This window comes from Saimiri boliviensis, chromosome 7, assembly GCF_048565385.1.
Source record: "Saimiri boliviensis isolate mSaiBol1 chromosome 7, mSaiBol1.pri, whole genome shotgun sequence".
Classification (NCBI taxonomy): Eukaryota; Metazoa; Chordata; class Mammalia; order Primates; family Cebidae; genus Saimiri; species Saimiri boliviensis.
Window position 1 is genome coordinate 89,196,770 of NC_133455.1, and position 27,929 is coordinate 89,224,698.

Sequence of the window (27,929 nt, forward strand, 5' to 3'; positions counted from 1 at the left end):
GCATTTTTGTTCCTTTTGGCCTTTCTCTATGAATCTTTTTTTTTAGGATGGCAGGCGCAAAGATCTCACTCTGTCGCCCAGGGTGGAGTGCAGTGGCACAATCAGCCTCCCTGGCTCAAGTGATTCTCCCACGTTAGCTTTCCAAGTACCTGGGACCACAGTCATGCACCACCATGTCCAGCTTATTTTTAAATGTTTTCTAGAGATGGGTTGCACTATATTGCCCAGGCTGTTTTCAAACTCCTGGGCTCAAGTGATTTTCCCATTTCATCCTCTGAAAGTACTGCGATTACAAGCATGAGCCACCATGCCAGACCCTCTCTGAATCAATATGAATAAATATGTTTTCAATGGGATTACATCATGAATATTGTTTGGTATACTGCCTTTTCCCCTCATTTGGCAATATATTCCAATCATATCTTCAGAGCACCACCTTTAATAGCTGCATGGCCTTCCATTATCATAATTCTCTTAATTCTTATTGTCAAACTTTTACATGATTTTCAGAAATTAAATAAAAAATGCATAGAAAGCATTTTACAGCCAGGAAGGCATGGACCTGCCACTCAGGATGACCAGGCTGTCAGACAAGAGCTGGATTCTGGAGACCCCAGACTGTCCCAGGCATTAACCTTCGTGTTTGAATGGCAAGAACTAATTTCATGCAAGAATCCAGGAGGCAGGCATGTGGGGGCATTTGGGAGATGGACTCCAAGCAGCATCTATGTATCATTCATAACAAAAGATTTTCAATATTTTCACAGTCTAGTGGGCATATTGGTACAAGCTTTCTGAATATTGAAACATTTATTAATATTACAAATAGAATAGCTATGAACATCTTTATAGAGAGGTGTCTTCACAGAGATTTCTGATTATTCCTGGAGGTACATTTTCTGGGTCAAAAGATAAGATACATTTGCAGAGCTTTTAGTATAAAATCCCAAATTGCTTTCAGACGAACACAGTTTGTAAGTTTACCAAGCTTATTATCCTTTTGATCAACTTTACCATTAAAACGTGAGCTGTGGAGTAGGTTTTTGCATTTCAGTCTCTCTTGCTCTACCAAATCTACTTACAGGAATCTGTCCCCAAAAACAGAAGAACAAAGCCTTGTATGTGCAAAAAGAAGCACAAACAAGGACATTGATTGTAGCTTTGTCTATACTAACAATCCCCCAAGACTGAAAAGAAATTAAATATTCAGGAATAGGAGGAATCAATGACTTATACACTTTAGGATAATTTATGTTAGGAAATGTTATGCAATAATTAAAAAGAATGAGGAAGATGTATAAGACTAACATGGAATGTTCCATGACATATTAAGAAATAAAAAGTTTCAGGACAGAACATGCAGAATGATCATAATAATGTTATATAAAAAAGAAGTGTTGGAGTATATAAAAGACATTATATGTATATAGATATGCATCAACACATGGATAAATGTTCTTGGGAAGAATACACATCAAGATATTGATACCTCTGGGGTGAGAAGTGAAATTATAAGGTAAGTAAAGGGTTTCCTCATTTTTAAAGTCTGTATATTTTTATATTGTTTGAATTCTTGTAATGGAAAACTGTTCTTAGTGTGAAACCTGGTCATGGGAGGGGGAGGAATGGGGTCTTGCTATGTTGCCCAGGCTGGACTCAAACTCCTGGGCTCAAGCAATCCTCTTGCCTCAGTCTCCTGAGTAGCTGGGACTACAGGTGTGCACCACTGCACCTGACTGTTGTGTGATTTTTTAACAATTATGTAGCCAGCCATGGTAAATCAGACACTCTCTGAGTTCTCTTTGTTTCACTTACAAAGTCTCGTGAGTTTTCACAGTGTCAGAACCACTCACCAGCCAACCCAGGAATGGAGTTTTGGAAGTCCCAGCCTCCTCCTGAGAAGCATTTTGAGCAGCTCTCAGCATCTGGGTCTCAAAATCACATATTTGAATAACTGAAGGTTTCAGGCAACATGTAGCTCAAGTCTTTGCAGTCAAAAGCATGTCAATGCTAGGTACATAGATAGCACTTTCATTGCACAGTGTTTCTTTCGGTGTCTTCCCGATTTCTGTACAGAGTCACTGAGACTGCAAGTGAAGTCAGAATCTACATGAGACCTAATAATTTAAAACTTTGTAGCGAATACTTCTGGTTAAAAATGAAATGTAGTATCTTTTTGTTATCTCATCCTAGGTGAGGTAGGATGGTAGATGTTTTACCTGGAAGAAGAATGTGGGAAAATCTATATTTAATCTCATTCTATTTTGTTTTACACCATCAGAAAGATTAAAATTTTCTTCTAATTCCTCACCTATTTGTGGCTTCCTCAACATCTCCATTTTTCTCATCTGCTTTCAGTTGTATTGTTAAATGTCTAATAAAAGATTTTGAATGCAGAAAACACTAATTGTATCTGCTTGTGCTTAAATTAATATGCAATTATTTAAATTATACATTTAAAAACCTAATTTTTAATCTAAATTTAACTTAAGCACATAGTATTCTATTTATAAATTAATTTTTTATTAAAAATAATGAAGCATTACCTTCACACATTCTTACATCAATTTCAAGCCAGGTTTCAGAAAGGGAGACACGATTCCTGTGCAAGGGCATGGCATGACCAAGTCAGCCCTGGCACACAGAAATGCTTGCTAACTCCCTCCTGCCAATGGGCTCCTCTGCCTTCCTGTCTTTTTCCCTTTTCTTTCCTCTTCTGAAATCCAGGAACCACCCTGTCCCCATGTTCAAGTGCCTGACATAAAGTGGTGTAGTATTTGCATATATCCTATGCACATCCTCCAGTATATCCTTCCAATCAGTTCTAGTTTACTTCTAATACCTAAGATAATGTAAATATTGTATTGTTTTTAAACTTTTATTATTTTATTATCGTATTGTTATTTTATATTGTTTAAAATATTTTTAACTTATAGGTTCAGGAGTACATGTGCAGGTTTGTTACGCAGGTAAATTGCATGTCACAGGGGTTTGGTGTAGAGATTATTTCATCACCAAGGTAACAAGCATAATACTCAATGGGTAGTTTTTCAATCCTCACCCTCCTTCGGCCCTCCACCTTCAAGTAGGCTCCAGTGTCTGTTGTTCTCTTCTTTGTGTTCATGTATACTCAGTGTTTAGCACCCACTTACAAGTGAGAGCATGCAGTATTTGGTTTTCTGTTCCCGTGTTAGTTCACTTAGGATAATGTTTAAAATGTTTTAGATCCACAGAACCCAGGGACAAGGAGAATTGGCTGTATAGATATGATGATGAATATTTATTTATATAAATGTCTTCCATCATTGCCTTTTCTTCTGTTTCAATGGTTAAAACATTCATTGAATTACAATTAATTTTGTATAACACAATTTGTCAGACAAACTTTCTTTTCATTAACTTCTATATAAATGTAAATCCCTTACCTTGGCATTTAAGACAATTCACCCTCCCTGGAAAGCTTTCTACACTAATCTTCATTCATCCAAACAATATTTGATTCAGGCCCCTTTTAGTGTATGACACTCTTGGAAAGTGTAAGAAAAGCCACACTACCCTTCTGTGGGCATTTTTTCTATAATTCTTTCTCTACAATCCTATAGTGAAACTCTTGAAAGCTGTTAGAAAAGCAACACAGTAAAATGATAAAAATCACTGTTTTATTGTAATAAAATCACTGTTTAGGACACTACCTGCCCTAATCTTTCTCATTCAACGTGCTAACATTTTCTGTAGTTTCAGCTCTGACATCACCCTTACTTAGAGTCTAACGGGAGAGTTTGAGCTCCTAAGAACTTTCTTTAATATCAGAGGAAATGATACAGTTTCCCCCCACCCCCTTACTCCCTTTCTCTCCTTTTCTTTTTCTGAACTCAATTTCCTTAAAAACAGTGATTTTTATCACTTTACCAAAGGGCTAGAAGCCAGGGACTTTCCAGATGTAGAATGAATAATGTTCTCTTTCTCCCAAAGGTCAAAGTCTTCACCACCGGAGGTTTTCTGTATTTGACTCCTCCGGACTGTCACTTCTCTTTTTAATGCCTGCTGTATTCCAGGAGCTTTTGTACAATTAAACCACTGCATACCTACAGTAAGCTGCAAGGTAGCTATTGTTTCCCCGTTTTGTTCATGAGAGAAGGGAAGCTTAGAGACATTCAGTAGTGTGCAGGTATCTGTCCTGGCACAGTTTAAAAAGAGGCACATTCAAACCACCAGCCTACTTAACTACTAGTTTGACAACAATAATTGAGAGTAAATTAAAATATTACAAATCCCTCCAGGGAAAGGTGCTTGTTAAAAGGTTTAGATTCCTGTGGGGAATATAAATCAACACATATTTACTCCTCTCTAAGTTTACTTCCTGAAGTCTCTGGGCCCTCAGCCTTTTGCTAACATATTCAGGGCTTAGAATTTTCTCTGGGATCCCATACCCTTCTTAAGTGTCATGTCTCAGGACTCTTTGGGCAGAGGGTGGCCTGGTGGTAGCAACAGGGGAACAAGCTGGGAATATATCAACCCTTCTGCTGGAGTGGAGCAGATGTTGGGGTTAGACCTAGCTGCTGGCCTGGGAGGAAGTCTGTTTCTGTAGCACCAAGAGGTTACAACATTGGATTTGAAGAGGTGGTTCAGGAAAGCTGTCAAGGTCGAGGTCATGAGATTCAAGATGCAAATACAGGGATGCCCTGTGATTGTGGTTGCTGCTGTTTGTAATGCTTCCTGTAGGCAGGAAACTTCACCAACATTCTCTATAATCTTTTTTTTTTCATTTTTTGAGACAGAGTGTCACATTGCCCAGGCTGGAGTGCAGTCGTGATCTCAGCTCACTGCAACCTCTGCCTCCCGGGTTCAAGCAGTTCTCCTGTCTCAGCCTCCCAAGTAGCTGAGATTACAGGTGCTCACCACCATGCCCAGCTAATTTTTTGTGTGTTTTTAGTAGAGATGGGGTTTCAATGTGTTGCCCAGTCTGGTCTCGAACTCCTGACCTCAAGTGATCTACCGACCTCAAGTGATCCACCCGCCTCAGCCTCCCAAAGTGCTGGGATTACAGGCATCAGCCACTGTGCCCGGCTTCTCTATAATCCTTAAAAAGAGTTTCCCAGAGCACGACCCATTAAACACAGAGCTTTGAGCACAGAAAAGGCTCTGGGTCAAATAATTGTGAAAAACAAATGCGCTGTTTTCACCCCACCAGGGAAATTAGATGACTAAAGTTTCTAAACTATGAAAATAAGCAAAAAGCAAAAAAACAAAAATCCCCACAAAAACCCTTGCAAGAAACACGTCATATCACAAGCAGTTAAAATATGAATATGTAATGAGCCATGTGTTATGATAAATTCTGAGCCATCTTTATTAAAAAGGAGAGAGAGAAGATGGTAGCTCAAATACGGAGTGAAGGAATTATTTTTTCCTGAAAGAGAGAAAACAGAAGCAGGTTTGCATACAGAGGCAAATCAACAGAGCAGAGGCAGAGCCTGAGGATGTCAGAAGTATATTTATACATCTGTTTCCTCAAAGAAATTAGGAGTTCCCCATGGAATGCCAGCAGAGGCACTCAAAAAGAGGTTTTGAAGTTGTAAACAGTGTTTATAATTAGTGGAATAGAATCCCCAAGGACCAAAAAGGGTCTTAACAAAGGGAGCCTTAGGAAGGAGAGTGGACAGGTGCTTTCTCTGAGATCAAAGGGGAGTGGGAGATGATGAGGGAAAACACGGGGATATTTTGAATGCAAAAGAGGCCGCACAAAGGAGTTGTTTGGCAGTGGAGGGAAGATTCTCATCAGCTGGCCTTGATCAGTGCCGTAAGGCAGAGGCGAGGTCACTGCCCACAGAGGGAGCTGGCAGCATTCAGAGGCCGCCGTCGTGGAAGGGAGCTGAGGAAGACAGAAACCAGCTGTTGGGACCCATATATTTTGGAGTCAACTAGAGACCCAGAAGAGGCCGGGCATGGTGACTCATCTCTATAATCCTGGCTCTTTGGGAGGCTGAGGCAGGAGGATTGCTTGAGCATAGGAGTTTGAGACAAGCCTGGGCAACGTGGTGAGTACAAAAACCAAAAGGATACAAAAGTTAGCCAGGTGTGGTGGCACATGCCTGTAGTCCCACCTACTCAGGAGGCTGAGAGGGGAGGATGGCTTGAGCCCAGGAGGTTGAACCTACAGTGAATCATGATTGTGCCACTGAGCTCCAGCCTAGGCAACAGAACGAGACCCTGTCTCAAAGAAGAAAAAGAAGAGTTTGGCTGAGTAACTGATAACCCAGTCTGAAGTGTGGTCTATATGGTGGTACTTTAAGGCATGGTCCCTGGAGCCAGACTAACTGAATTTGGGTTTAAATGCAAGATCCCTTCCTTTTCGAAAGCTGGTAAGAATTAAATTGGTGATACATGTAAAACACTTGGAGAACTGCCTGGCACATTTGTAACCGCTCAGTAAGTAGTAACTATTACTATGATTGTGATTGTTTTGTGATGGAACTAGTCATAAGAATTTTGTGATTTTTCTTAATGAAATATGAGGTCACCCAGGACACCAAAGGTAGCAAATAGTCATGATGTAAGGTGGGGGCTGCAGGCTGGATACTAGCCCAGCAGGGACTGTGGGAGGGCTGTTGGTGGAATCTGGTTCCTCACTAGGTAAAGTGTTCAGTATAGACTACAGGAAGAAAGATGACACATCTGAACTTGAGCTTTTGGCTGAGGAAAAAGCTTTTGGTGAGGTTATCACCCTCGCCCAGGGTGATAATGAGACCCAAAATATTGCCATAAAAAATCATGACTATTATTTATGCATTCATTCCATTCCTTTGACAACATTTTTTTGAGCACCTGCTGTGCATCAGCCACTCTACCTGAAACTCCCTCCTCACCTGGTGCCTTTAACTTCTCAACAAGCCAATTAGGTAGATCTTAGAAAACCAATTTTTCAGACAAAGAGATTAAATTTTGAGTCAAACCAAAAAGCTAATAAATGGCAAAACCAGGTTTCAAACACTGATGTGATTCTAAAGTTTATGTTTTTAAAAACTTCTGTATTTCAACTCCATGGTGGTGAATGTTTTTGGTAGGTGAAGAGGAATGTCTTAAGAGCAGGGGCTTAGGACTTGTAAGGTCAGACTATTAGGCCCTTCCCATGGGTGCCGAGTTGACCAAGAATAATAGGAGAGGATGTGATACAGCAGGAAATGTGTAGCTGGCCCTGAAGTCCTGGAAGAAGGTGAAGGTGTGTTGTAAAAGTGTGATAATAAGAGGAAGTGTGGACTTCGAAGGAGAAGAGGTGACAGAGGTATAAAGTTGGAGCATCCCTAGTTTGCAAGAAGATCAAATGCTTGGGCCAGGTGCAGAGGCTTGTGCCTGTAATCCCAGGACTTTGGGAGGCCCAGGTGGGCAGATTCCTTGAGATCAGGAGTTTGAAACCAGCCTGGCCAACATGGTGAAACCTGTCTCTACTAAAAATACAAAAATCAGCTGGGCATGGTGGCTGGTGCCTGTAATCCCAGCTACTCGGGAGGCTGAGGCAGGAGAATCACTTGAACCCGGGAAGCGGAGGTTACGGTGAGCTGAGATCGTGCCACTGCACTCCAGCCTGGGTGACACAGTGAGAGTCCAACTCAAAAAAAGAAAAGAAGAATCAAATGCTTGCTCATTACTGCTGAGTTGGGGAATGAGTGGAAGACGTCCTTCATTGTCGGTCTTTGAGCCTCTGTGAGAAAGCCAGATGTTCTGTTCAGATGAGACGAAAAGAGCAGATGTGGCAGAAGAAGCTGAGGTTGGGAGAGCATTCCACAATACCATATCAGAGGCCAGTAGATGGGTGGACAGAGGGCTGGGGTGGGAGAAGGACTTAGTTTCCAGAGTTAGCAAGAGAAGTGAGGAGGCTGGGAGGCAGGCTAGAAGGGCCAGGTAGAAGAAAGGCAGGAGAGCACTGCACACCTAGAATCTTGTGAGAGGGGGTTGCGTGCACCGCATTCCAAGAGGAATGTCATAAAGGGAAAGTCCAGCACACTTACCTGCCTTGGTGTTCCCCACTCTTAAATGGCTTCCTCTCTGTCTTGGGTGTTGAGGAAGGGAGGCTATAGCATCACTGGAACAGGAAACCTTGACTGTTGCTAGTCTATTTCATTGAACTCAGAGATATTCGGGATTACCAAATTGGGAAGAGCAAAGATATCTCCAGGTAGGTATTATTTCAGAGTATACCATTTCATTATGACCTTATCAGGAGCCTATAGTGACATCAAATTCCTGAGTATTAGTACGATGGCTTTGACAGGTTTCTGAAATCCCAGATTGTCCAAATAGCAGGAACTGAAGAGGGTAATCTGGGTGGTCAGGCTGGAGAAATCCCCTCACAATGTAAGTTAGTGATTACATCAACTGTTTTTTAAAATAATTGATTGTTCCTTTTGATTCAAACTTGTGCTTCTCCAAATGTGTAATTTGAAAGGCTTTTATAGGGCGTGAGGGAAGGAGGAGGGATCCCCTCCAGTTGTACCAAACAATCCTAGAAAGCCAATGGTGTAAACATACAGGAATGAAGACAAGGGGTGTAGGGAGAAGAAGAGGGAGTCTGTTCTTAAAGGTCTAGAATGTGAGTAACTCCCAACTTTCATATGTGTATGAATTACCTGAAATCTCGCTAAAAGGCAGGCATTGGTTCAGTGAGTCTGGGTGGGACCTAGTGTCTGCATGTTCAGCAAACTCCCCGGAATCGCTGAGGCTGCTGGGCTGCAGGCACACTTGAGCAGTAAGGATTTGCACTATGTAACTAGTCAAATGTTAGCTTCCAAAGATGGATTGTTTGTGAGGTAAGACAGCTGTTAACAAACCCATTAAGACATACTGGGCATTGATTTTATGCATGATTATAAATAGTAGTATAACTATAATAGATGACCACAAAACTTCAGAATTTGCAGGTTTCCAACCTGATTTTACCGTTTTCTAGCAATAACACTTTGGGCAAGTACTGGGTCATCTCTGCGTTTCAGTTTCTTCTTCCGACAAAATAGAGGTAATGAGATCTGCCATGGCTGGCTAACCACAGGGTAACTGTGAGGGTCAGAAGCAACAGCTTAGTGAAAGTGCTGCATGTGTGTAAGCATTGCTTTTATTACTGTGTTATTTAAAGGTAAACAAACTTTACTAATTGCTCCCATTTCCACTGCTTATATTTAATAGATAGATCGATAACATTACCAAGTGTTTGCTATTTACCTGACACCATGTTAAGTGCAATTTTACTCCTCACATCTCTAATAATATTAGTATTAATAGTGTTAGCCCCATTCCACAGATGAAAAAGCGAGGCCCCTCCCTACAATAAGATGATGCCCAGCTGTGAAGTGTTGATGCTAGAATTCGAACTCAGCTGACTTTCCAAAATTTAAGCTCTTATTTACTGCTTTCATCTGATTGATTGTAGCAAACACCAAACATCATAGGAGAAAGTCATAGTCTAGAACAGGGGTTGGTGTGCTTCTTCCGTAAAGGACAAGATAGTAAACATTTAGCCTTTCTATGCCAAATGATTTCTCCTACAACCATTCAACTCTCTCATGGCAGTGCAAAAGCAGTCATAGACAGTTTGTAAAGGAATGAGTGTGGCTGTGTTGCAGTAAAATGTCATTTCTAGAAACAGGTGGCAGGCTGGATTTTGCCTGCAGGCCACAGTTTGACGATCCTTGCTCTAGAAAGTTCTGAGTTGTCTGCTAAGCGTAGTGGCTCATGCCTGTAATCCTAGCACTTTGGGAGGCCGAGGCGGGTAGATCATGAGGTCAGGAGATCGAGACCACCCTGGCCAACATGATGAAACCCTGTCTCTACTAAAAATACAAAAATTAACTGGGTGTAGTGGTGCATGGCTGTAATTCCAGCTACTAGGGAGGCTGAGGCAGGAGAATTGCTTGAACCCAGGAGGTAGAGATTGCAGTGAGCCAAGATCATGCCACTGCACTCCACCCTGGCAGTGCAGCAAGACTCTGTCTCAAAAAAAAAAAAAAAAGAAAAAAGGAAAAATTCTGAATTGTCCAAAATGGTAGTCGCTAGGCACATGTGGCTGTAAACTCAGTTCCTTAGTTTCATTGGCCACATTTCAAGTGCTCAATAGAAACATGTGGCTAGTAGCTCCTGTATGGAACAGTGTAGAGAACATTTTCATCAAAACAGAAAGTTCTGTTGGAGAGCCCTGGTCTAGGTCATGTTTGAAGGTGGGAGGTGGGAAAAATCTTTTTATCAGTAGCTGTGAGGACATGGAAGCTCTGAGTCCAGGCTTTACTCCTTATATCCGTCTGTAAGTAAATCACATCATCTCTGAGAGGCTCCATTATTACATGCATAAAATGGGGATAATACCCTCTGTATCATGTTGTTGTGAGAACTGAATGAGAAAATATGTGAAAGGCATTTTGTAATCTGTTAGGGGCTGCACAGACATAAGCCATTGTTAGGATTCTAATTGTTAGGTAAAATGTGAGAGAATGTATGGAGACAGAATTTGGGTAGGTGCCTGAATTGATAGAGCATATTTTCTTTGAAATCACTCTTGGGGAAGCCATTGAGATAGATGTCAGAGTGTTGTCAAAATAAGGAAATTTTATTACTTTTATGGTATTCTATTTTTTGGACCAGAAAAACAGTAAACAAATCAGATTTCAGTGTCTGTTCGCCTTTCAGAGCTTGCAATTCCCTTTGTAATGCTTAGCACCTTCAGGAAATGGACAAAACTGTCCGGATAGGGGCTGCGATAAAATTGGCAGGCCACAGTGACCTTCCTGAGGGAGGTCAAAGGTTTATTCTTTGTCACATTCAAAGTTAAAAAGAATGGCGCCATCACCATCAAGGGTTCTAGTTCTGTCCTGATGTTTCTCTTTCACAGGGTCCCCCTTTATACCACACAGGTCAAGAACAAAGCTCAATTCTGCCACAGAATGATCGACCAAGCCCTTGTGTGTCCAAATAATTTTAATTCATTCCCAGGGCCTCCCTCCTCCCGGTTCTTCCTCCTGGTTGCTAGTCCCTGTTATAAATCACCCTTGCAGAAAAAATGCCTTCTCTTCCCGTGAGTCTGTCATCCCCTCTGTCCCTCAGGGTCCTGGGATCCAGGACACCCTCTAGTTCTAGGCCAATCTACTGCTATCACTCACTTGAATATCCAGAAGAGGTTTCTTCCTGTCTGGCCTGGACACACCCTACTGATTTCTGCCTATAACTAGGAGTTGTTTTGCATCTGTCCTTTCCCTACAGATTTTCATATTGGGCTTCTCAGAGCCTATCTCACACGTCTCCACCTTCTTTCCTGTTTCCTTTCCGTGTTATTTTTCATGCTACTTAAGTACTGCAGCAATTCACTCCTCTGCTCTCCAGAGAACACTCGCCTATCAGACTGGAATGCAGGTTCCTGTTCTTACATACAGCTGATGCTGATGTGTATTAGTTAAACCTTTTGGAAAGCAATTTGGAAATATTTGTCTAAATCCTTAAAAATGTGGGCAAACCCCTTTCACCCAGCAATTCCACCTCTAAGGAAGTGTCTTAAGTAATTAGATGTGCACTGAAAATTACTAAACAAAGATATTCATTACTGCATTACTTATACTACTGAGCAATTAGAAATAACCTAGTTTCAACAATGGAAAAAGAATAAAACAAACACCAAATTTAGAAGCAGAAATAAAATATACTAAAATATTAACAGTGCTTAAGTCTGGATATCTCTGGGATTATCTCTGGTTACCTCTGAAGTACCAATGATTTTACTTTCTTCTTTTGCCTTTTTTTACTGTTTACAATATGCTTATTGTTATATAGTCAGAAAGAGGTTATAAAAATGAAAGTTCCCATTCTTCCAGGCTGGTTATTGTGTATTCCTCTATTGTATTCTCCGTTGAGCATTCAAAATGCACATTTACCAGCTTAGACTCTTCTCTAGAGGTGTGTCCTTGGAGATAACCACACAGGACTTTCTCACATATACTTGAGAAGAGAAACCTAAGAGCTTACTTTGGGGTCCCTTACAATGAACAGCCAGTTTGGAAGGGTATAAATTAAAGCCAGACACCCTGAGGAAGACGTCAGCTGGTGTCAGCCCAGAGGATGTGGTTGCCAATCCTGCCATAAAATCCCTCTTGTTGTGGTTATTGTTCTTACAGTGCCAGGGAAATGGCTCTCATGCCCACAAATCTAAATGACGAGGTGTCTCTGCAGATGAAGATGGACTGCCAGGAACAACCATTGACAGAGAGCAACAGTGGCTTTCTCCAAAAGCTCAATGTGACTAAAGGCGCAATGCAGGAGTAAGTCAGAACCGAGCTTGCAGAAGCAGTTTCTAGGGTCCCAACTGTAGACATTCTTGAACCAGTGATATGCAAATGATGATATTTCCAGGTTCGGGTCTAGGTTGGCAGTCTTTTCTATAATTTATCGAATTTTTATCTCAGGAATATTTACTGTAGTAGCCCTTTTGAGAAGCTAAAGAGGCCCACAGTCATAAACTGGCCAGATACCCATTTTAAAAAGTTGTCCAGACGCTAATCTCAATCTGAGAAAATATGTTGATTGTTTTCTGGCTTCACTCTCTTTACCTGCTAAAGATCTAAGCCATTTAAAATACTTTCTGGCATTGAGGGAATACAAACAGTGGTATAAACACATATATACATTTGCTAGTACATGTTAAAAATGCATACTAATTTAGCTATGATTAACAACCTTTTTAACTAGAAAAACATTATTAAGGGAAACGATTTTCCAAGAACCCCTCATATGGCAAGAAAGCTGTTATGATATCAAAGATGTTCTTAAATTCATTTATAATTTATTGGGGCAGTTTTTCATATAAGTTTTTTTTTTCCTATAGGCAGTATTTATTCAGTCTATAGAAATCTTTATAGGTTCTAGGATCGCCTTCTAAGCAGTATGGATGTGAAGCAACTCAACTGTCTCTCCACCCTGACAACACCTCCACCCTCAGGGTTCAAGTCCCATAGACTGGGAACTACTTTTATAGACATGTATCACACATTTACTGTGACCCTTTCGAAAGCATATGAGAGAGAACATATAGGCTCTTCAGCAAAATATTAATAACAACAGTCTGGTAGGGAATTGACAAAGGCTATCAACACCCTTATTTTAGAAAATGAAATAAAAATGAGTTTTATACACATAGGTAAAGATACTCAACCTCATACATAAAATGAGACTAACACCAAAATGAGATATGAGTTTCAACATACCAAAGTGGCAAGGATCAGAAACTTCAGTAGCACATGGTTTTAGACAGGAGTGGGAAACAGGCACTCTTACCGTTTTTGCTGAGAGTGTACATTGATTCAACCTCTTTAAAGCATACCTTGGTTAAAAATCTATCAAAATTTAGAATATACATATCTATTTACCTAGAAGTTCTACTTGTAGGGTTATCCAATAGATATGCTGCACACATACACAACAACATATAGTTGTGTAAGGATATTCATTCCAGCATTGTTTGTGGTAGCAAATGATTGGAAAAATTCTACGTATCTGTTAATTAAAAAACTGATTGGAAAATTATCATACAGCCCCACAATGGAATACCATGTAGCCATTTTAAAAACGAAGCAGCTCTGTATGTACTAATATGAAATGGACTCCAAAATAGGTTATTAAACAAGAAATTCAAAGTGCTTTTATGCACAGAATAGACTATATAAATATCCCCCCACATATATTTTAAAGGGTCTATTCTGTATGTATATAGGGATAGATATAGATATAGATACATGCATATGTAAACATCTCTGCTTATTTGTGCATAGAATCTCTGTTGAAAATAAAGAAGAAGCTAGTAAACATTGTGGGGAAGACAGCTGGGGGTAGAGATCAAGAGGGCATTGTAGACCTACTCTTCACTGCCCATGATTGAACCATACAACGTTTTTAAACTCCACTTTTTAAAACAGGGTATTAATTTACTTATTTGTTGATTTCGCACACTCATTTATGCATACATACATATGCGCAGAACTGCAGTTACTTTGGAATTTAGAATCTCACTGTTAAATACTTTATGGATTCAGCCAATTATTACTTATCCAGCCCTTCTGTTTCTACTTTGTGAGATGTATTATGTGAGGTGTTATTCACACAGAAGGAACTCAGTACAAGGATAGCAGGTGCTCCTTGGGGCTGGGAAAGTTCTTAGTGTTCTCCCTTTGGAAAGGAGTAGGGCAGGCGCAAGCTCTGGCCCCAGGGCATAATAACAGCCTCTGTTTGGATTGTATGGCTTGCAGTTTGCTAAAGAAAATTACCGAAATGGACCACATCTTAGACAGATCAGATGATGAGGACGACATTACCTCTGAAGACCCTCAAACTGACTTCCTTCACAAGGTAGACACTGAAAGTGGGTAAGAGAGACACTTAAATGACACAGTAGGTTGAAGAGAAGAACTTCACACCATGTATCTCAAAGTGGTAAGAAACTGTTTGAGGGTTTTCTCCTAATTGGTGCAGAACTTCAGAGCTTGGAACTAAGAGGGAGGCAGGGGATACATTGTTTCGACTGGATGCTGCTGTTACCACATGAGGCCCTTACTAGCCTTCCCATGGAAAAAAAAAATGAATTATATGTTATTTTTATCCTTGGGAATTTATGAAATAACTGTGACATTTCTCACCTTTGAGCAAACCACCATATGACCATACGTAAAAATCACCCCCTGCTCACAGATTGTCTTCCAATAGAATTCAGCTATTTCCGAATCCTTCTTCTTCAAGCTTCTGGGCTTCCAGGCCTTCAGTGGCTTGTGACTACATAACTCTGGTCTCTTGTCTTCATTCTCACATCTTCACATCCTCACATCCTTCATCTCTTCTCTGTGTCTGTGTCTTCTTTTCTGTCTCTCATTAGGATGTTTGTCATTGGATTTAGGAACCCATTCAAGTAATTCAAGATGATCTTATATCAAGATTCTTAATTACATCTTCAAAAACTCTTTTTCCAAATAAAATAATATGCATGGGGTCCTAGTTCTGTATTAGGACATGGACCTTTCTGTTCGGGGCCACCACTTAACTCTCTATACTCTATGACCTTGGGCAAGTCACTAAACACAAATGGCCACACAAGAATGAAAATAAACAATGCACATGAAAGTAATTTCTAAAGAGTTACATGAATGTTATTATTTCTATTGATTTGGCCAGTAGTTTACATAGACATTTAAAAAAGAAACTGATCTATTCTCCCTCCTCCAAACTTTTCTCCTTCCAGTTTAAAAATAGTTCTTTTTTTTTTTTTTTTCTGAGACGGAGTTTCACTCTTGTTACCCAGGCTGGAGTGCAATGGCGCGATCTCGGCTCACCGCAACCTCCGCCTCCCGGGTTCAGGCAATTCTCCTGCCTCAGCCTCCTGAGTAGCTGGGATTACAGGCACGCACCAACATGCCCAGCTAATTTTTTGTATTTTTAGTAGAGACGAGGTTTCACCATGTTGACCAGGATGGTCTCGATCTCTCGACCTCGTGATCCACCCGCCTTGGCCTCCCAAAGTGCTGGGATTACAGGTTTGAGCCACCGCGCCCGGCTTTAAAAATAGTTCTGAGTTTAACCATTGTGGAAGACAGTGTGGCGCTTCCTCAAGGACCTAGAAATAGAAATTCCATTTGACCCAGCAATCCCCTTACTGCATATATACCCAAAGGATTATAAATCATTCTATTATAAAGGCATATGCGCACATATGTTCATAGCAGCACTGTTTACAATAGCAAAGACCTGGAGCCAACGCAAATCGACGATAGAATGGACAAGGAAAATGTGGCACATATAAACCATGAAATACTATGCAGCCATAAAAAATGATGAGTCTCTGTCCTTTGTAGGGACATGGATGAATCTGGAAACCATAATTCTCAGTAAACTGACACAAGAACAGAAAATCAAATACTGCATGTTCTCACTCATAGGTGGGTGTTGAACATTGAGAACACATGGACACAGGGAGGGGAGCATCACACACTGGGGTATGTTGGTGGGGGGCTAAGGGAGGGTCAGTTGGGGAGGTCAGGGAGGGATAACATGGGGAGAAATGCCAGATGTAGGTGATGGGGGGATGGAGGCAGCAAACCACATTGCCATGTGTGTACCTATGCAATGATCCTGCATGATCTGCACATGTGCCCCAGAACCTAAAGTACAATAAAAAAAAAAAAAATAGTTCTGCTGAAACACAGGAAATTCAGATCAAACTTATTCAAAAGACAGAAGAAATATTTTATAGTTATGAAAGAAGTGTTCAAGGATAAATTATTGTCCATTTTTGCATGCAGAGACTTGAAATGCAAGAACATGCCTTAGATGTTCTTCCAGAACAAGGGAAAGAATACAGAAACAAAAAAGTAAATTTTATTGATCAAACTAATAGAGTAGTCTTTCCCCCCAAAATCTTTGATATGAAACAATTTAAATAAAGGGACAACTTAGAATTATGCAATGGATAACCATATTCCCACACCTGTGGTTAAAAATCTTTCACATTTGTCACATTGCTTTATCTTTATATATATAAATAGATGAAACTTTCTGAACCATTTAAAAGTAGGTCGAAGACAGCATGATACCTCACTCCTGTTTACTTCAAAAAGCATCTCTGAAAATAAAACTTTTTGGTACAAAATACAGTTATTCCATCTGGAAAATTAGTGTTAATGAACTAATCTCAATTCTCTCAACATTCTAATTTCTTTAATTGTCCCCCCCTCTACAGCCATATTTTTTAAACCAGCATCCTAAAAGATCTACGCAACATGTTTGGTTTTCATATCTCTTAATATAGAAGAATCCCACCACCTTTTCTTTTTTATGACATTGATTGTTTTTTGAATAGACCAGAACAGTCATCTAATTTGAGTGGAATGTTGGAGTCCATGGTCAGATGGAATTCAATTACTCATCAGGACTGAAAAGAGCTCTGCATGTGGACACTGATTCTCTTTATGCCCTTGCCCCAGCCTTCCTCTATAGACAGAGCAGAAGGGCATGTCTGCTTAGCTTACAGATGTATCAGAAGGCTCCAGTCTCAGAGAGGACTGTTTGCTTGATCCCAGAGAGGGGATTGGGTAGGGTTGAAAGAACCACCACATCTTGTAGCAACCTTTTGTTCTGCTTTCCTTCCATCATCATTTTTACCAGGATATGTTGGAGCTGGAGGCTGAGCATGACCAGGACCTGAGTGAAAAGGATGAGCAAAGAACAGATATTGATGAGGACTCTCAATCGTCTACATCTCTGCAGTTGTCAAAGAAGAACATCCTTGAGTTGTAAGACTTGACACATGCAAGAGAGAGCATTTATTAATGTGTAGAGGGGAAAATGGAATTTAAGCAGAGAACTTAGGGAAAGTTTGGAAGATTTAAAATTCATACATGTCTTGAACCATAAAGCACTCCTGTGCATAGGTAACTACCTACATGATCTAGCAATAATGTGGAGTAAGGACATTTTAGGGATATAGACAGAGCACAGGAAAAAAAGAAAGAGCAAACTCTTCTTTGAAGCCTGAAATTAATATATATGTCAACCTTCTCAGATAATTTTCTAGATAGGAAAACTTAATTATCATTAAGAGTATGTTGTAAAGCCCTTGGGTCTTTTCCTTTTGTATAACCTCTCCCCACCTACCATGATGTAACCACTATCTTATTATCAGTGTTTAATGTTCATTCCACACAGGGAAATTAAAAATATATCTTTTTTTATTAAACATAAAATATGCTTTGTTTCATCAAGTCTTTTAAATATCTGTTAAAGTGGATATCAAATAAATGCCCAAACTTCTTTTCTTGAGGCTTGTATATCCACCTGGCCAAGGATGACTAAACAGATCAACTCGCTATTCAAAGGAAGAGTGTTTCAGGCTATGTGAGTTGTTTCCCATTTTCTGCTTTGAAACTGATCATCATAATATTTCTGAAGGTGCCTAAAGGACATGCTCCTCAAGCTAAACTACTGGAATGCAAAGATAGGTCTCCAAGTGAAAGAACTTGGAGCTGATTACATAAATGGAATGGAGAAAATTGACAATATTGTTAAAAAAGTATATGAAATAGAAAACACAGTGAACAGGTAATTGTAGGGTGTTGGGCATTGGTCATAAAATAGCAGAAAGTTTCATAGCTTTAAAAACTTAAACTTCGGGCGTAAGATGATAAAGTCTTTAGGACAAGAAGTCTTATGGTTAGAAGGCAATGTCAAAATCTCAAAAATTAAATCCAAGTTACCTGTATCTTTGTTCTCTCATCTCTAGAAGATCTCTCTTCTACATTGTTTCTTTGAGTCTGTGTTACTAGTGTCAAAGGAAGGCCTTTAGGCCTCCAGTCATCCTTAGGGGTTATTCAATATTGTCTAAGCCAGCAGCATGTCATAGAAAAAAAAAATGGAAAGTATATTTGCTAATGTGTCTCTGAATTTAAATGAAAAATTTTAAGATTAAAAAAAAAAGGATAAAATAAATTGTTATTTACCTAGACACTAGTATAAAGAGAATGAGCTTTGGAGTCAAAGGGACCCAGGTTTGCTTCCTGATACTGACATTTTTGGGATAAATGAACCAACCTTTCGAAAGCCTCAACTTTCTTCTTCTGTGAAAGGGAGGTAATAACAGCTACTTCATTGATTTATTGCGGGGAGTCAGTAAAATTCTGTATGTAAACAAGGCTTGGTGTATAACTATTAATGAATGGAAGCTATTCTTAGAAATAAATATCTCTGGCCTTCTGAACTTTCCTACCACATTCAAACTATTTCCTCTAGCAGGGCTACTCTTCTCCTAGCTGTTTCCTCACCTTTCAGTTAAACCTCTCTTTACAGAGGGCTTCTTTTGACCATCCTATCAAAAATGGGCTTTTTAAAAAAAAAACCTTCCAAAGCATTTATAATATTATTTTTAAAAATTATGTGGTTTTATTGATTCAACATCATAAATTACATTTAAAAAAAATAAGGTATAATTTACATACAGTAAAGTTATATTTTTTAGCATACAGGTCTGCAAGTTTTGAAAAATGCATACAGTTGTGCCATCACCACAGTGAAGATACAGAACACTTTTTTCACTGCAAATCCCTCATGCTCTACTATAGTTAACCACACTCCCCAGGCCAAGCTGCTAGCAACTGCTGATCTGTTCTCTATCCCTATTGTTTTGCCTTTTCCAAAATGTCACATAAATGGAGTCATACAGCATGTAGTCTTTGAGTCTACTGTCTTTCTCTTGGTATAATACATTTGAGTGTTATCCATGCTGTTGCATGTATCAGTAGTTTGATTCTTTTTATTGCTAGATAGTGTTCCATTATATAAATATACCACATTTTATACATTCACCAATGGAAGAACATGTAGGATTTTGGGCAATTATAAAGATTCCATAAACATTCATGTATAGGATTTTGTGTGAAAATACATTTTAATTTTTCTTGTATAAACAATCAGGAATGGGAATGCTGGGTTGTAGCATAAGTGTATTATTTGTATTTTAAAGAAACCACTGAATGATTTTAAAATGGCTTTCAAACAGTGTATGAGAGTCCCAGTTGCTTGGCATCCTCACTAGCACTTGAGATTATCAGCTTCTTTTTTAACTGCAACCATTTAAATGCATTTCAGTTTGCATTTAGCTAATAACTAGTGATATTGAACATCTTTTTATGTGCTTATTTGCCATAGGTATATCTTCTTGGATGATTCTGTTTACGTTTTGCCCATTTTGAAAACTGGGTTGCTGGGTTACTTGTTATTTATAGGTCAGTGTGTTCTTGCTTTTCTAGTTCCTTGAAGTGCATAGCTGGATTGTTTATTTGAAATCTTTCTACTTTTTTGATGTAGATGTTTATTGCTGTAAGCTTCCCTCTTAGTCTGGCTTTTGCTGTTTCTGATAAGTTTTGGTGTGTGTTTTCATTTGTATCAAGCAATTTTAATTTCCTCCCTTATTTCTTCCTTGACCCAATGGTCATTCAGGAGCATGTTGTTTAATTTTCATACATTTCTATAGTTTCCAAAGTTCCTCTTGATATTGATTTCTAGTTTTATTCCAGAGTGGCCTGAGAAGATACGTAATGTGATTTTGATGTTTTAAAATTTGTTGTGACTTGTATTGTGGCCTACCATATGGTCTATCACAGAGAATGTTCTATGTGCTGATGAGAAGAATGTATATTCTGCAGCCATTGCAGTAAATGTTCTGTAAATGTCTGTTAGATCTGTTTAGTCCAAAGTGCAGTTTAAATCCAATGTTTCTTTGTTAATTTTTTGCCTAGATGATATGTCCAATGCTGTGAGTCTGGCATTAAAGTCCCCAACTGTTATTGTATTGAAGTCTGTTTCTCCCTTTAGATCTAGTAATATTTGCTTTATATATCTGGGTCCTCCAGTGTTGGATGCATATATATTTAGAATTATTGTATCCTCTTGTTAGATTGTTCCTTTTATGATTACATAATACCTTTTTTGTCTCTTTTTACAGTTTTTGACTTAAAGACTGTTCTAAGCATAGCCACTCCTGCTTGCTTTATATGATACCCTTTTTTGTCTCTTTTTACAGTTTTTGACTTAAAGTCTGTTCTTAGCATAGCCACTCCTTGCTTTTGATTTTCATTTGCATGAAATATTTTTTCCATTTCTCCACTTTCAGTCTATATGTGTCTTTACAGTGAAGTTAGTTTCTTTTAGGCAGCATATAATTGGGTCATTTTAAAAAAATGTATTCAGCCACTCTGTATCTTTTAAATGGGGAATTTAATCCATTTATATTCAAGATTATTATTGATATGTAAGGACTTATTCCTGTTATTTTGTTAATTGTTTTCTGGTTGTTTTGTATAGCCTTATTTTGTTCCCTTCTTGTTTATGATTGAAGTTTGATGGTTTCTGTAGTGATAATCTTTGACTTTTTTCCCTTTCTCATTTGTATATCTATTCTGTCAGTGAATTTTGTATTTTTGTGAGTTTTCACGATTGCAGATTTTGTTCTTTCAATGCCAGATATAGGATTTCTTTAAGCATTTCTTGTGGTGATGAATTATTTCATTTTTTGCTGGTCTGGAAACAACTATTTCTCTTTCATTTTTTGAAAGATAGTTTTGCTAGGTATAGTATTTTTAGCTGTCAGTTTTTTTCCTCTGAGTACTTTGAATATGTCATCCCATTCTCTTCTTGCCTATAAGATTTCTGCTGAGAAACCTATGTTAATCTGATGAGTATTCCCTTATATGTGACTTTTGCTGTTTTTAGAGTTCTCTGTTTTTGACTTTGACTTTGACAGTTTGCCTATCATGAGCCTTGGAGCACACTTTTTTTGATATGAATCTATTTGGGGTTCCTTTGGTTTTCTGTATTTGAATGTCTTTATCTCCTGCAAGACTTTGGAAGTTTTAGCTATTATTTTTGTTAAATTGTATTTTTTCATGACTTTGCCCACTTCTCCTTCTGGAACTTCTAATATCCAAATAGTTTGTTTTCTTATGGTGTCCCATATGTCAGGTAGGGCTTTCTTTCTTCTTTTTTATTTTATTTTATTTATTTTTTCTGACTGAGTTATTTCAAAACAACTGTCTTCAAAGTTTAGAAATGTTTTCTTCTCCTTGATCTAGTCTATTATTGAAGCTCTTTATTGTATTTTTATTTCATTCATTGAATTATTCAGTCTCAGAATTTGTTTGATTCAGATCATGAATTGTTTTCTTGACTTCTTTGTATTGCTTTCCTGTGTTCTCTTATAGCTCACTGACTTTATTTAATATCGATATTTTGAATTCTTCAGGCATTTCATAGACTTCCTTTTCATTTGGATGTTACTGGAAAATTATTTCACTTGTTTGGAAATACCATGTTTCCTTGCTTTTTCATGTTTCTTTGGTTCTTACATTGATGTATATCTGGTTTAATAGTCATTTCTTCCAATTTATGCATTGGCTTTCATAGGGAAAGATTAGTTTTTTCTAAAGCTGTATTTTTAGCATTAGTTGGGTGGGTGACTTGGCTTTGATTATTTGTGGGTGGGCACCAATAATCTATCAATAATTCTATCATCTGACATTTCTAATACTGCCTCTATTTTTTTAAGTTTTTTCTTTTCTTTTTTTGAGATGGAGTCTCACTGTGTCACCCAGGCTAGAATGCAGTGGTGCAGTCTTGGCTCACTGCAACCTCTGCTTCCTGAGTTCAAGCATTTCTCTTTCCTTGGCCTCCCAAGTAGCCTTGTTTACAGGTGCATGTCACCACACTGGCTAATTTTTTTTGTATTTTTAGTAGAGGTGGGGTTTCACCATGTTGGCTAGGCTGGTCTCAAACTCCTGGCCTCAGGCAATCCACCCACCTTGGCCTCCCAAAGTGCTGGGATTACAGGTGTCAGCCACTGCTTTTAAAGCTTCTTATAGATTTTAGCTTCCTGCTTCTTTGCATGTCTAGTAATTCTTTACTGAATGCCAGACATTGTAAATTGTACCTCATTTGGTTTTGAGTATTCTTGAGACATTTGTGTGTACACTTAAGTTTTGAGCTTTATTCTGGAACACAGTTATTTAGAAGCAGTTTGACCCTTTTGAGACTTGTTTTTCATTGTTGCAAGGCAGGACCAAAGCAGCCTTTAGTCTAGGACTATTTCACTCTACTACTGAAACTATACCTTCTGAGTGTTGTACCTGATAACTTGTGTATTACAAGAGTTTTCCACTCTGGCAATTATTCTCAGCACTGCTTGATCTTTAGAGATTGTTCTGCCCACTTCAATCTGCTATGATTTCCCTCCCATTTCCAATAGTTTAATCACACTTGTGTGCTAATCAGTGTCTCAGCTGAAGGACCAAGTGGGACTTTCTTAAGTGGGAAGATCTCTGGAACTTCTTCTCTGTGCAGCTGTCTCCTCTCTGGCACTCTGCTGGGCAAATCTAATCTCCATGGTCTCCTTGAACTTCTAACTTCATCTTCTCAATTCATGGAGACCACTAGCCTTCTCCTGAATCCCCTTTCTCTGACTTGAAGTCCAAAAACTCTTTCCAGGAGTAATCTGAAGTAACTAAAGAGTCAATCTCACCTGTGAGGGCCCCTGAACTGTCTGTTGTTCAGCGTCTGAAAACCATTGTCTCATATATTCTTTCCATTTTAAAATTGTTTAAAATAGGAGGCTAAATCCAATTCCTGTTACTCCATGTTGATTGAAAGCAGAAGTACCCAAAACATTAATAATATTCTCAATGAATTGTCTTGTCTGCCTGCAAATCCACATTACATTATTATCTCCAAAAGGACAAAGATCTTGCTTATACTATTTTCTGTTATAATCATCAGCACTCAGCACAATACCTGGCACATAGTAAATACTGAACAAATATCTTCTGAATTAATGTTATGAAGTATTTGGGCCAGAGGGCTTTACAGTTTGCAAAGATCTGTAGACCAAAAACTAGAAGGTGAATATGAGACTAGTCACATTAGTCTTCTTTATTAAGTCTTCTCCCATTTTCTTTTATAACCCTCTTTACCTATACTTCCATTTTTATTTTTAACTTTTTATTTTGAAATAATTATAGATTTATAGGAGGTTTCAAAAATACATATACAAGGAACCCTTATTTTCAGCATTCCTGAATAGTAACATCTTGCCCAACTTGAGTACACCATCAAAACCAAGATTTTGACATTGGTACAATCCAGAGAGCTTATTCGGACTTCACTGTTTATACATGCACTCATCCATGTGTGTGTAGTTCAGTGCAATTTTATGAGCTGTGTAGTCTTGCATAACCATGGCAATCAGATCCTCAGCTAATCATTGCATAAGACTCACTTGTGTTACCTCTTTATGCAGACATTTACTCCCACCCATCCCTAACCCCTGGCAACCACTAATCTGTTTCACATGTCTATAATTATGCTATTTTATGAATGCTACGTAAGTGAAATAATGCAGTTTGTCCTTCTGAGATCGGCTTTTTTTTCTCTCTCTCAGAGTAATTTTTTTGAGGTTTATCCAAATTGTTGCATGTGTTGATCTTTCTCTCCTTTTCATTGCTGAGTAGTCTTTCATGATATGAATCTACACAGTGTGTTTAACCATTCATCCAATAAAGGACAAATGTGTAATTTCCCGTTTGGAGCTATTATGATTAAAGCTGCTTTAAACATGCATGTATTATGTGAAATAAGTCTTCATTTCTCTGGGATAATTACCCAAGGATGAAATTGCTGGGTCAAATGATAAGTTAGTTTTAAGTTTTGACAGGAATTGCCAAACAATTTTCCAGAGTGGCTGAAACCTTTTGTATTTCCACTACCAATTTATGAATGATCTAGTTTTTCCACACTCTCATTAGCATTTGGTTAATACACTATCCTTTTGTATGTTTATTTGCTATCTATATAGCCTCTTGGTGAAATGTCTATGCATACCTTTTGCTCATTTTCTAATTGGACAGGTTTTTTTTAATGTTAAGTTTTTTAGAGATTTTTATGTAGTGTCGATACAAGGTCTTTGCCAGATGTATGCGAAGCAAATATTTTTCCCTGTGTCTAATTTGTCTTTTCATCCATTTGACAGAATCTTTGGGCAAACAAAAGGTTTTAATTCTGATGAGGTTTAATTAGCAATTTTCCCTCTTACAGATTATGCAATTGATGATAAGCCTAAGAACTCTTTTCCTAATCCTATGTTCCCCAAATTTTCTGTGTTTTTTTTTCTAGAAATTTTATAAACTTACATTTTAATCCTTTTAATTTTTAGCTCCTGTGTCCAGTTAGGCTTCATATCTTTTTAATATTATGTAGATTACTTAGAGTGCTTTTAACTTTTTTGAATTTTGCTTACTGTCCATTGCAATACAAGCACTACCTAAGCATCCTTTTATATGAGAATGGTGTTTCAGTTCTGAAAGATCAAAATTACCCCCTCTATTGAGTAATTTTTCTTAATGTGCAGGACTTAGTCCATTTCTTGGTCTGTTTGCAGTTTATTAAATGACATGCTGACCCTAAAGGGCCAAATTGAAAAGCTGGAGGACAAGGACCTTGACCTTGATCAGCAGGCAAACACTGAGGTAAGCTGGAGATTTGGGTAAGACTGAGAGGCTGGGGATTTCTGTCACTTCTTCCTCTACCACCCTACAGTCTTTTTCTTGTTATTGCCTATTGTTTATTGCCTATTAAACACTAGGCAATAACAAGAAATAAGACTCCTAAGCAGGAATGCTCTCTGGTGGTTGCTTCTGAGCACCCTTTTCCTGAGTAACACAGCTTTTCTCTAATGACACAAAAAGCCTAGACTTTTCTACTTTACCTAGAAACTCCATTATCAAGAAACTCTATCTCGATGCCACCTTAAGGTGAGTACCTTAATGGAGAACTGTTTTTCTTAATCTTTGTATATCAGCACCTAACAGTACAGACAAAATATCCAGGAAATAAATATTTGTCAAGAATTGCATCCTTAGAGTGCAAGGGATCTACCTGTGTTTGTCTTGGATGCCCCTTGAATAGTTCTTGTGTTGCTTTTCACGATCTTCAAAGTTTTCCTGATGTTGTGTCTCCTCGCATTTCTTACATACTCTTCTCAAGGAAAGGTTTAATTTTCAATTTTCTTTCTTTCTTTTTTTTTTTTTTTTTTGAGACAGGTCATTCTGTTGCCCAAGCTAGATTGCCATGTCATGATCTCTGCTCATTGCAATCTCCACCTTCTGGGTTCAAAAAACTCTCATGCCTCTACCTCCTGAGTAGCTGGGATTATGGGTGTGCACCACCACGTGTGGCTAATTTTTTGTAATTTTAGTAGAGATGGGGTTTCATCATGATCTCAAACTCCTGACCTTAAGCAATCTGCCTACCTTGCCTTCAAAGAGCTGGGATTTTAGGCATGAGCCACCACACCCAGGCTAATGTTCCATTTTCTTAGTAATAGAATATTAGAGCTGAAAGGTATAGGTCAACTTGTGACACAAGTGAGATTTCAGAGTCCTGCCAGATAGTTTTTCTGCTTTGAAGAAAGGTCCCTGAAAAAGAAAAACGTCTGTTTCTAACAACCTCTTTTAACTGAAATTGCCAGCTTCAATTTTAACTCAAGCCCAAGAGTTTATTTACATTGAGTGGATTTTGGAAGCAGTGAAAGAGAAAAGTCTCTTTTTTATAGGAAGGTATTATTTATTTGGACCTCTTACTTATTAAAAGTCATTTACAGATCAGTGCAGATCGATTGCCTGGGGGAAAATTGACGTTTAATTGATATAATCCAACATTTTGAGTCACAGTCTCATTTTGCATGAGTTGAAAGAATTTTTTTCACTATCTTTGGGCTTTGGAAATTGCGAACTATAAAAAAGGGAAGACGACAAAGGCCAAGAAATATTCTGCTTTAGAAAATTTCCTCCAAAAGCCAGCTGTTAGTATTACAAAAATGTACATTTCAGTAGCAGGTGGGGGTAGGGAAGGAGGAGCATTAAAAGACTGAGGAGAAAGATAGAGAAACACACACATAAATCAAAGCGAGGTGTTTTTTTTTTTTTTTTAAGAAGGTGAGGCTTGGGATAATAATGCAAGAGGAAGGCATCACACACATATATGGAAATTCTCTATGCTGAGGATACACAGTTTTGTATACACATTAAAAACAACAATGAAACAGGCGCAAGCCTAAAAATTAGAAGCAATCCAAGTATCTGCCAGCTGCCATGTGGATAAACTGCAGTACATGTATGTGATGGAATACTACTCAGCAATAAAAAGGAGCAGACTTCTGACTGATCCAACAGCATGAATGAATCTCACATGCATTACGCTAAGACTAAGTGAAAGAAGCCAGATTCAGAAAACTACTTATGTACTTTGTGCTTCTGTTTACATAACTCTGAAAAAGGCAAAACTGTAGGAACTGGAAGTAGATTAGCAGTTAGTTACCCGGGTTTAATGGAGGAAGGGGGATGGGGATTGACAAAGGTGTATAAGGAAATTTAGGGGCTGATGGAAATATTCTATATCTTATTGTAGTGGTGATTACACGATAGTACGCATTTATCAAAATTCATAGAACTATATAATTTAAAAAGTGAGTTTTACTGTAAGTTATATCTAAATAAATGTGTCTTCAAAAAAAATGGCGCAAGTCTGTCTCAAGAAGTCTACAGTCTGATGGAAAAGGCTATATAAAAAGAAACGCAGTAATATATACAAAGGTGAAGCTTTAAATTGTTGGCTGAGTGTGGTGACTCATACCTGTAACCCCAACACTTTGGGAGGTCAAGGGAGGAGGATCACTTGAGGCCAGGAGTTTGAGACCAGCCACAGCAACATAGCAAGACCCCTATCTACAAAAGATTTAAAAATTAGCCAGGCATGGTGGTGCATGCCTATACTCCCAGCTGCTTAGAAGGCTGAGGTGGGAGAATCACCTCCTGGACTCAGGAGGTTAAGGCTGCAGTGAGCTGTGATCAGTAAGCCACAGCATGTCAGCCTGGGCAACATAGTGAGACCCTGCCTCAACAAACAAACCAACCAATAAAAACCAAAAACAGCAAAATAAATAAATACAATTGTTACAGAAACAAAATTAGTAGGAATAGCTGTAGGTTTACTCTGATGAAGGGGAAAGTGAAGATTGTTAGAAATAGATACAGGAACAACAGATAAAGGGGAAAATTAAAGGAGAAATAAGTTAATAAAATTAAAATAGTGTCACATGTATTGGCCTACTTATTTGCCATAAAGAAATGGAATAGCTAAGAAAGGCATGAAAGGGGAGGAGAAAAAATTGGTAAAATTATTTTTTAAAGCAAAACAGAAACAAAAGTATTTGAAAGAATTTCAAGCTACAGAGAGGACTTTGAGGTGGCCTTTGGGTGTTATTTGGCCTAATATTGAGTCCACAAGCCATGAAACTTTCTAAAATCTCCATGTGAATTTCTTGACTT

General features: G+C 38.5%; 1 protein-coding gene across 2 annotated transcripts in view; it reads left to right on the forward strand.

Annotated features, from left to right (window-relative positions):
- Positions 1-27,929, forward strand: part of SMCO2 (single-pass membrane protein with coiled-coil domains 2) — a 59,261-nt gene that overhangs the window by 19,314 nt on the left and 12,018 nt on the right. The window contains exons 1-5 of one of the 2 annotated variants that reach the window (XM_074402964.1): positions 4,649-6,038; positions 12,147-12,290; positions 14,271-14,370; positions 17,173-17,300; positions 24,983-25,070. In XM_074402964.1, coding sequence (XP_074259065.1) covers positions 12,157-12,290; positions 14,271-14,370; positions 17,173-17,300; positions 24,983-25,070 — 450 coding nt within the window. In that variant the 5' untranslated portion in view covers positions 4,649-6,038; positions 12,147-12,156. Of the gene's footprint in view, positions 1-4,648; positions 6,039-12,146; positions 12,291-14,270; positions 14,371-17,172; positions 17,301-24,982; positions 25,071-27,929 lie in introns of those variants that run through there. The other variant, XM_074402963.1, reaches the window with a different exon arrangement.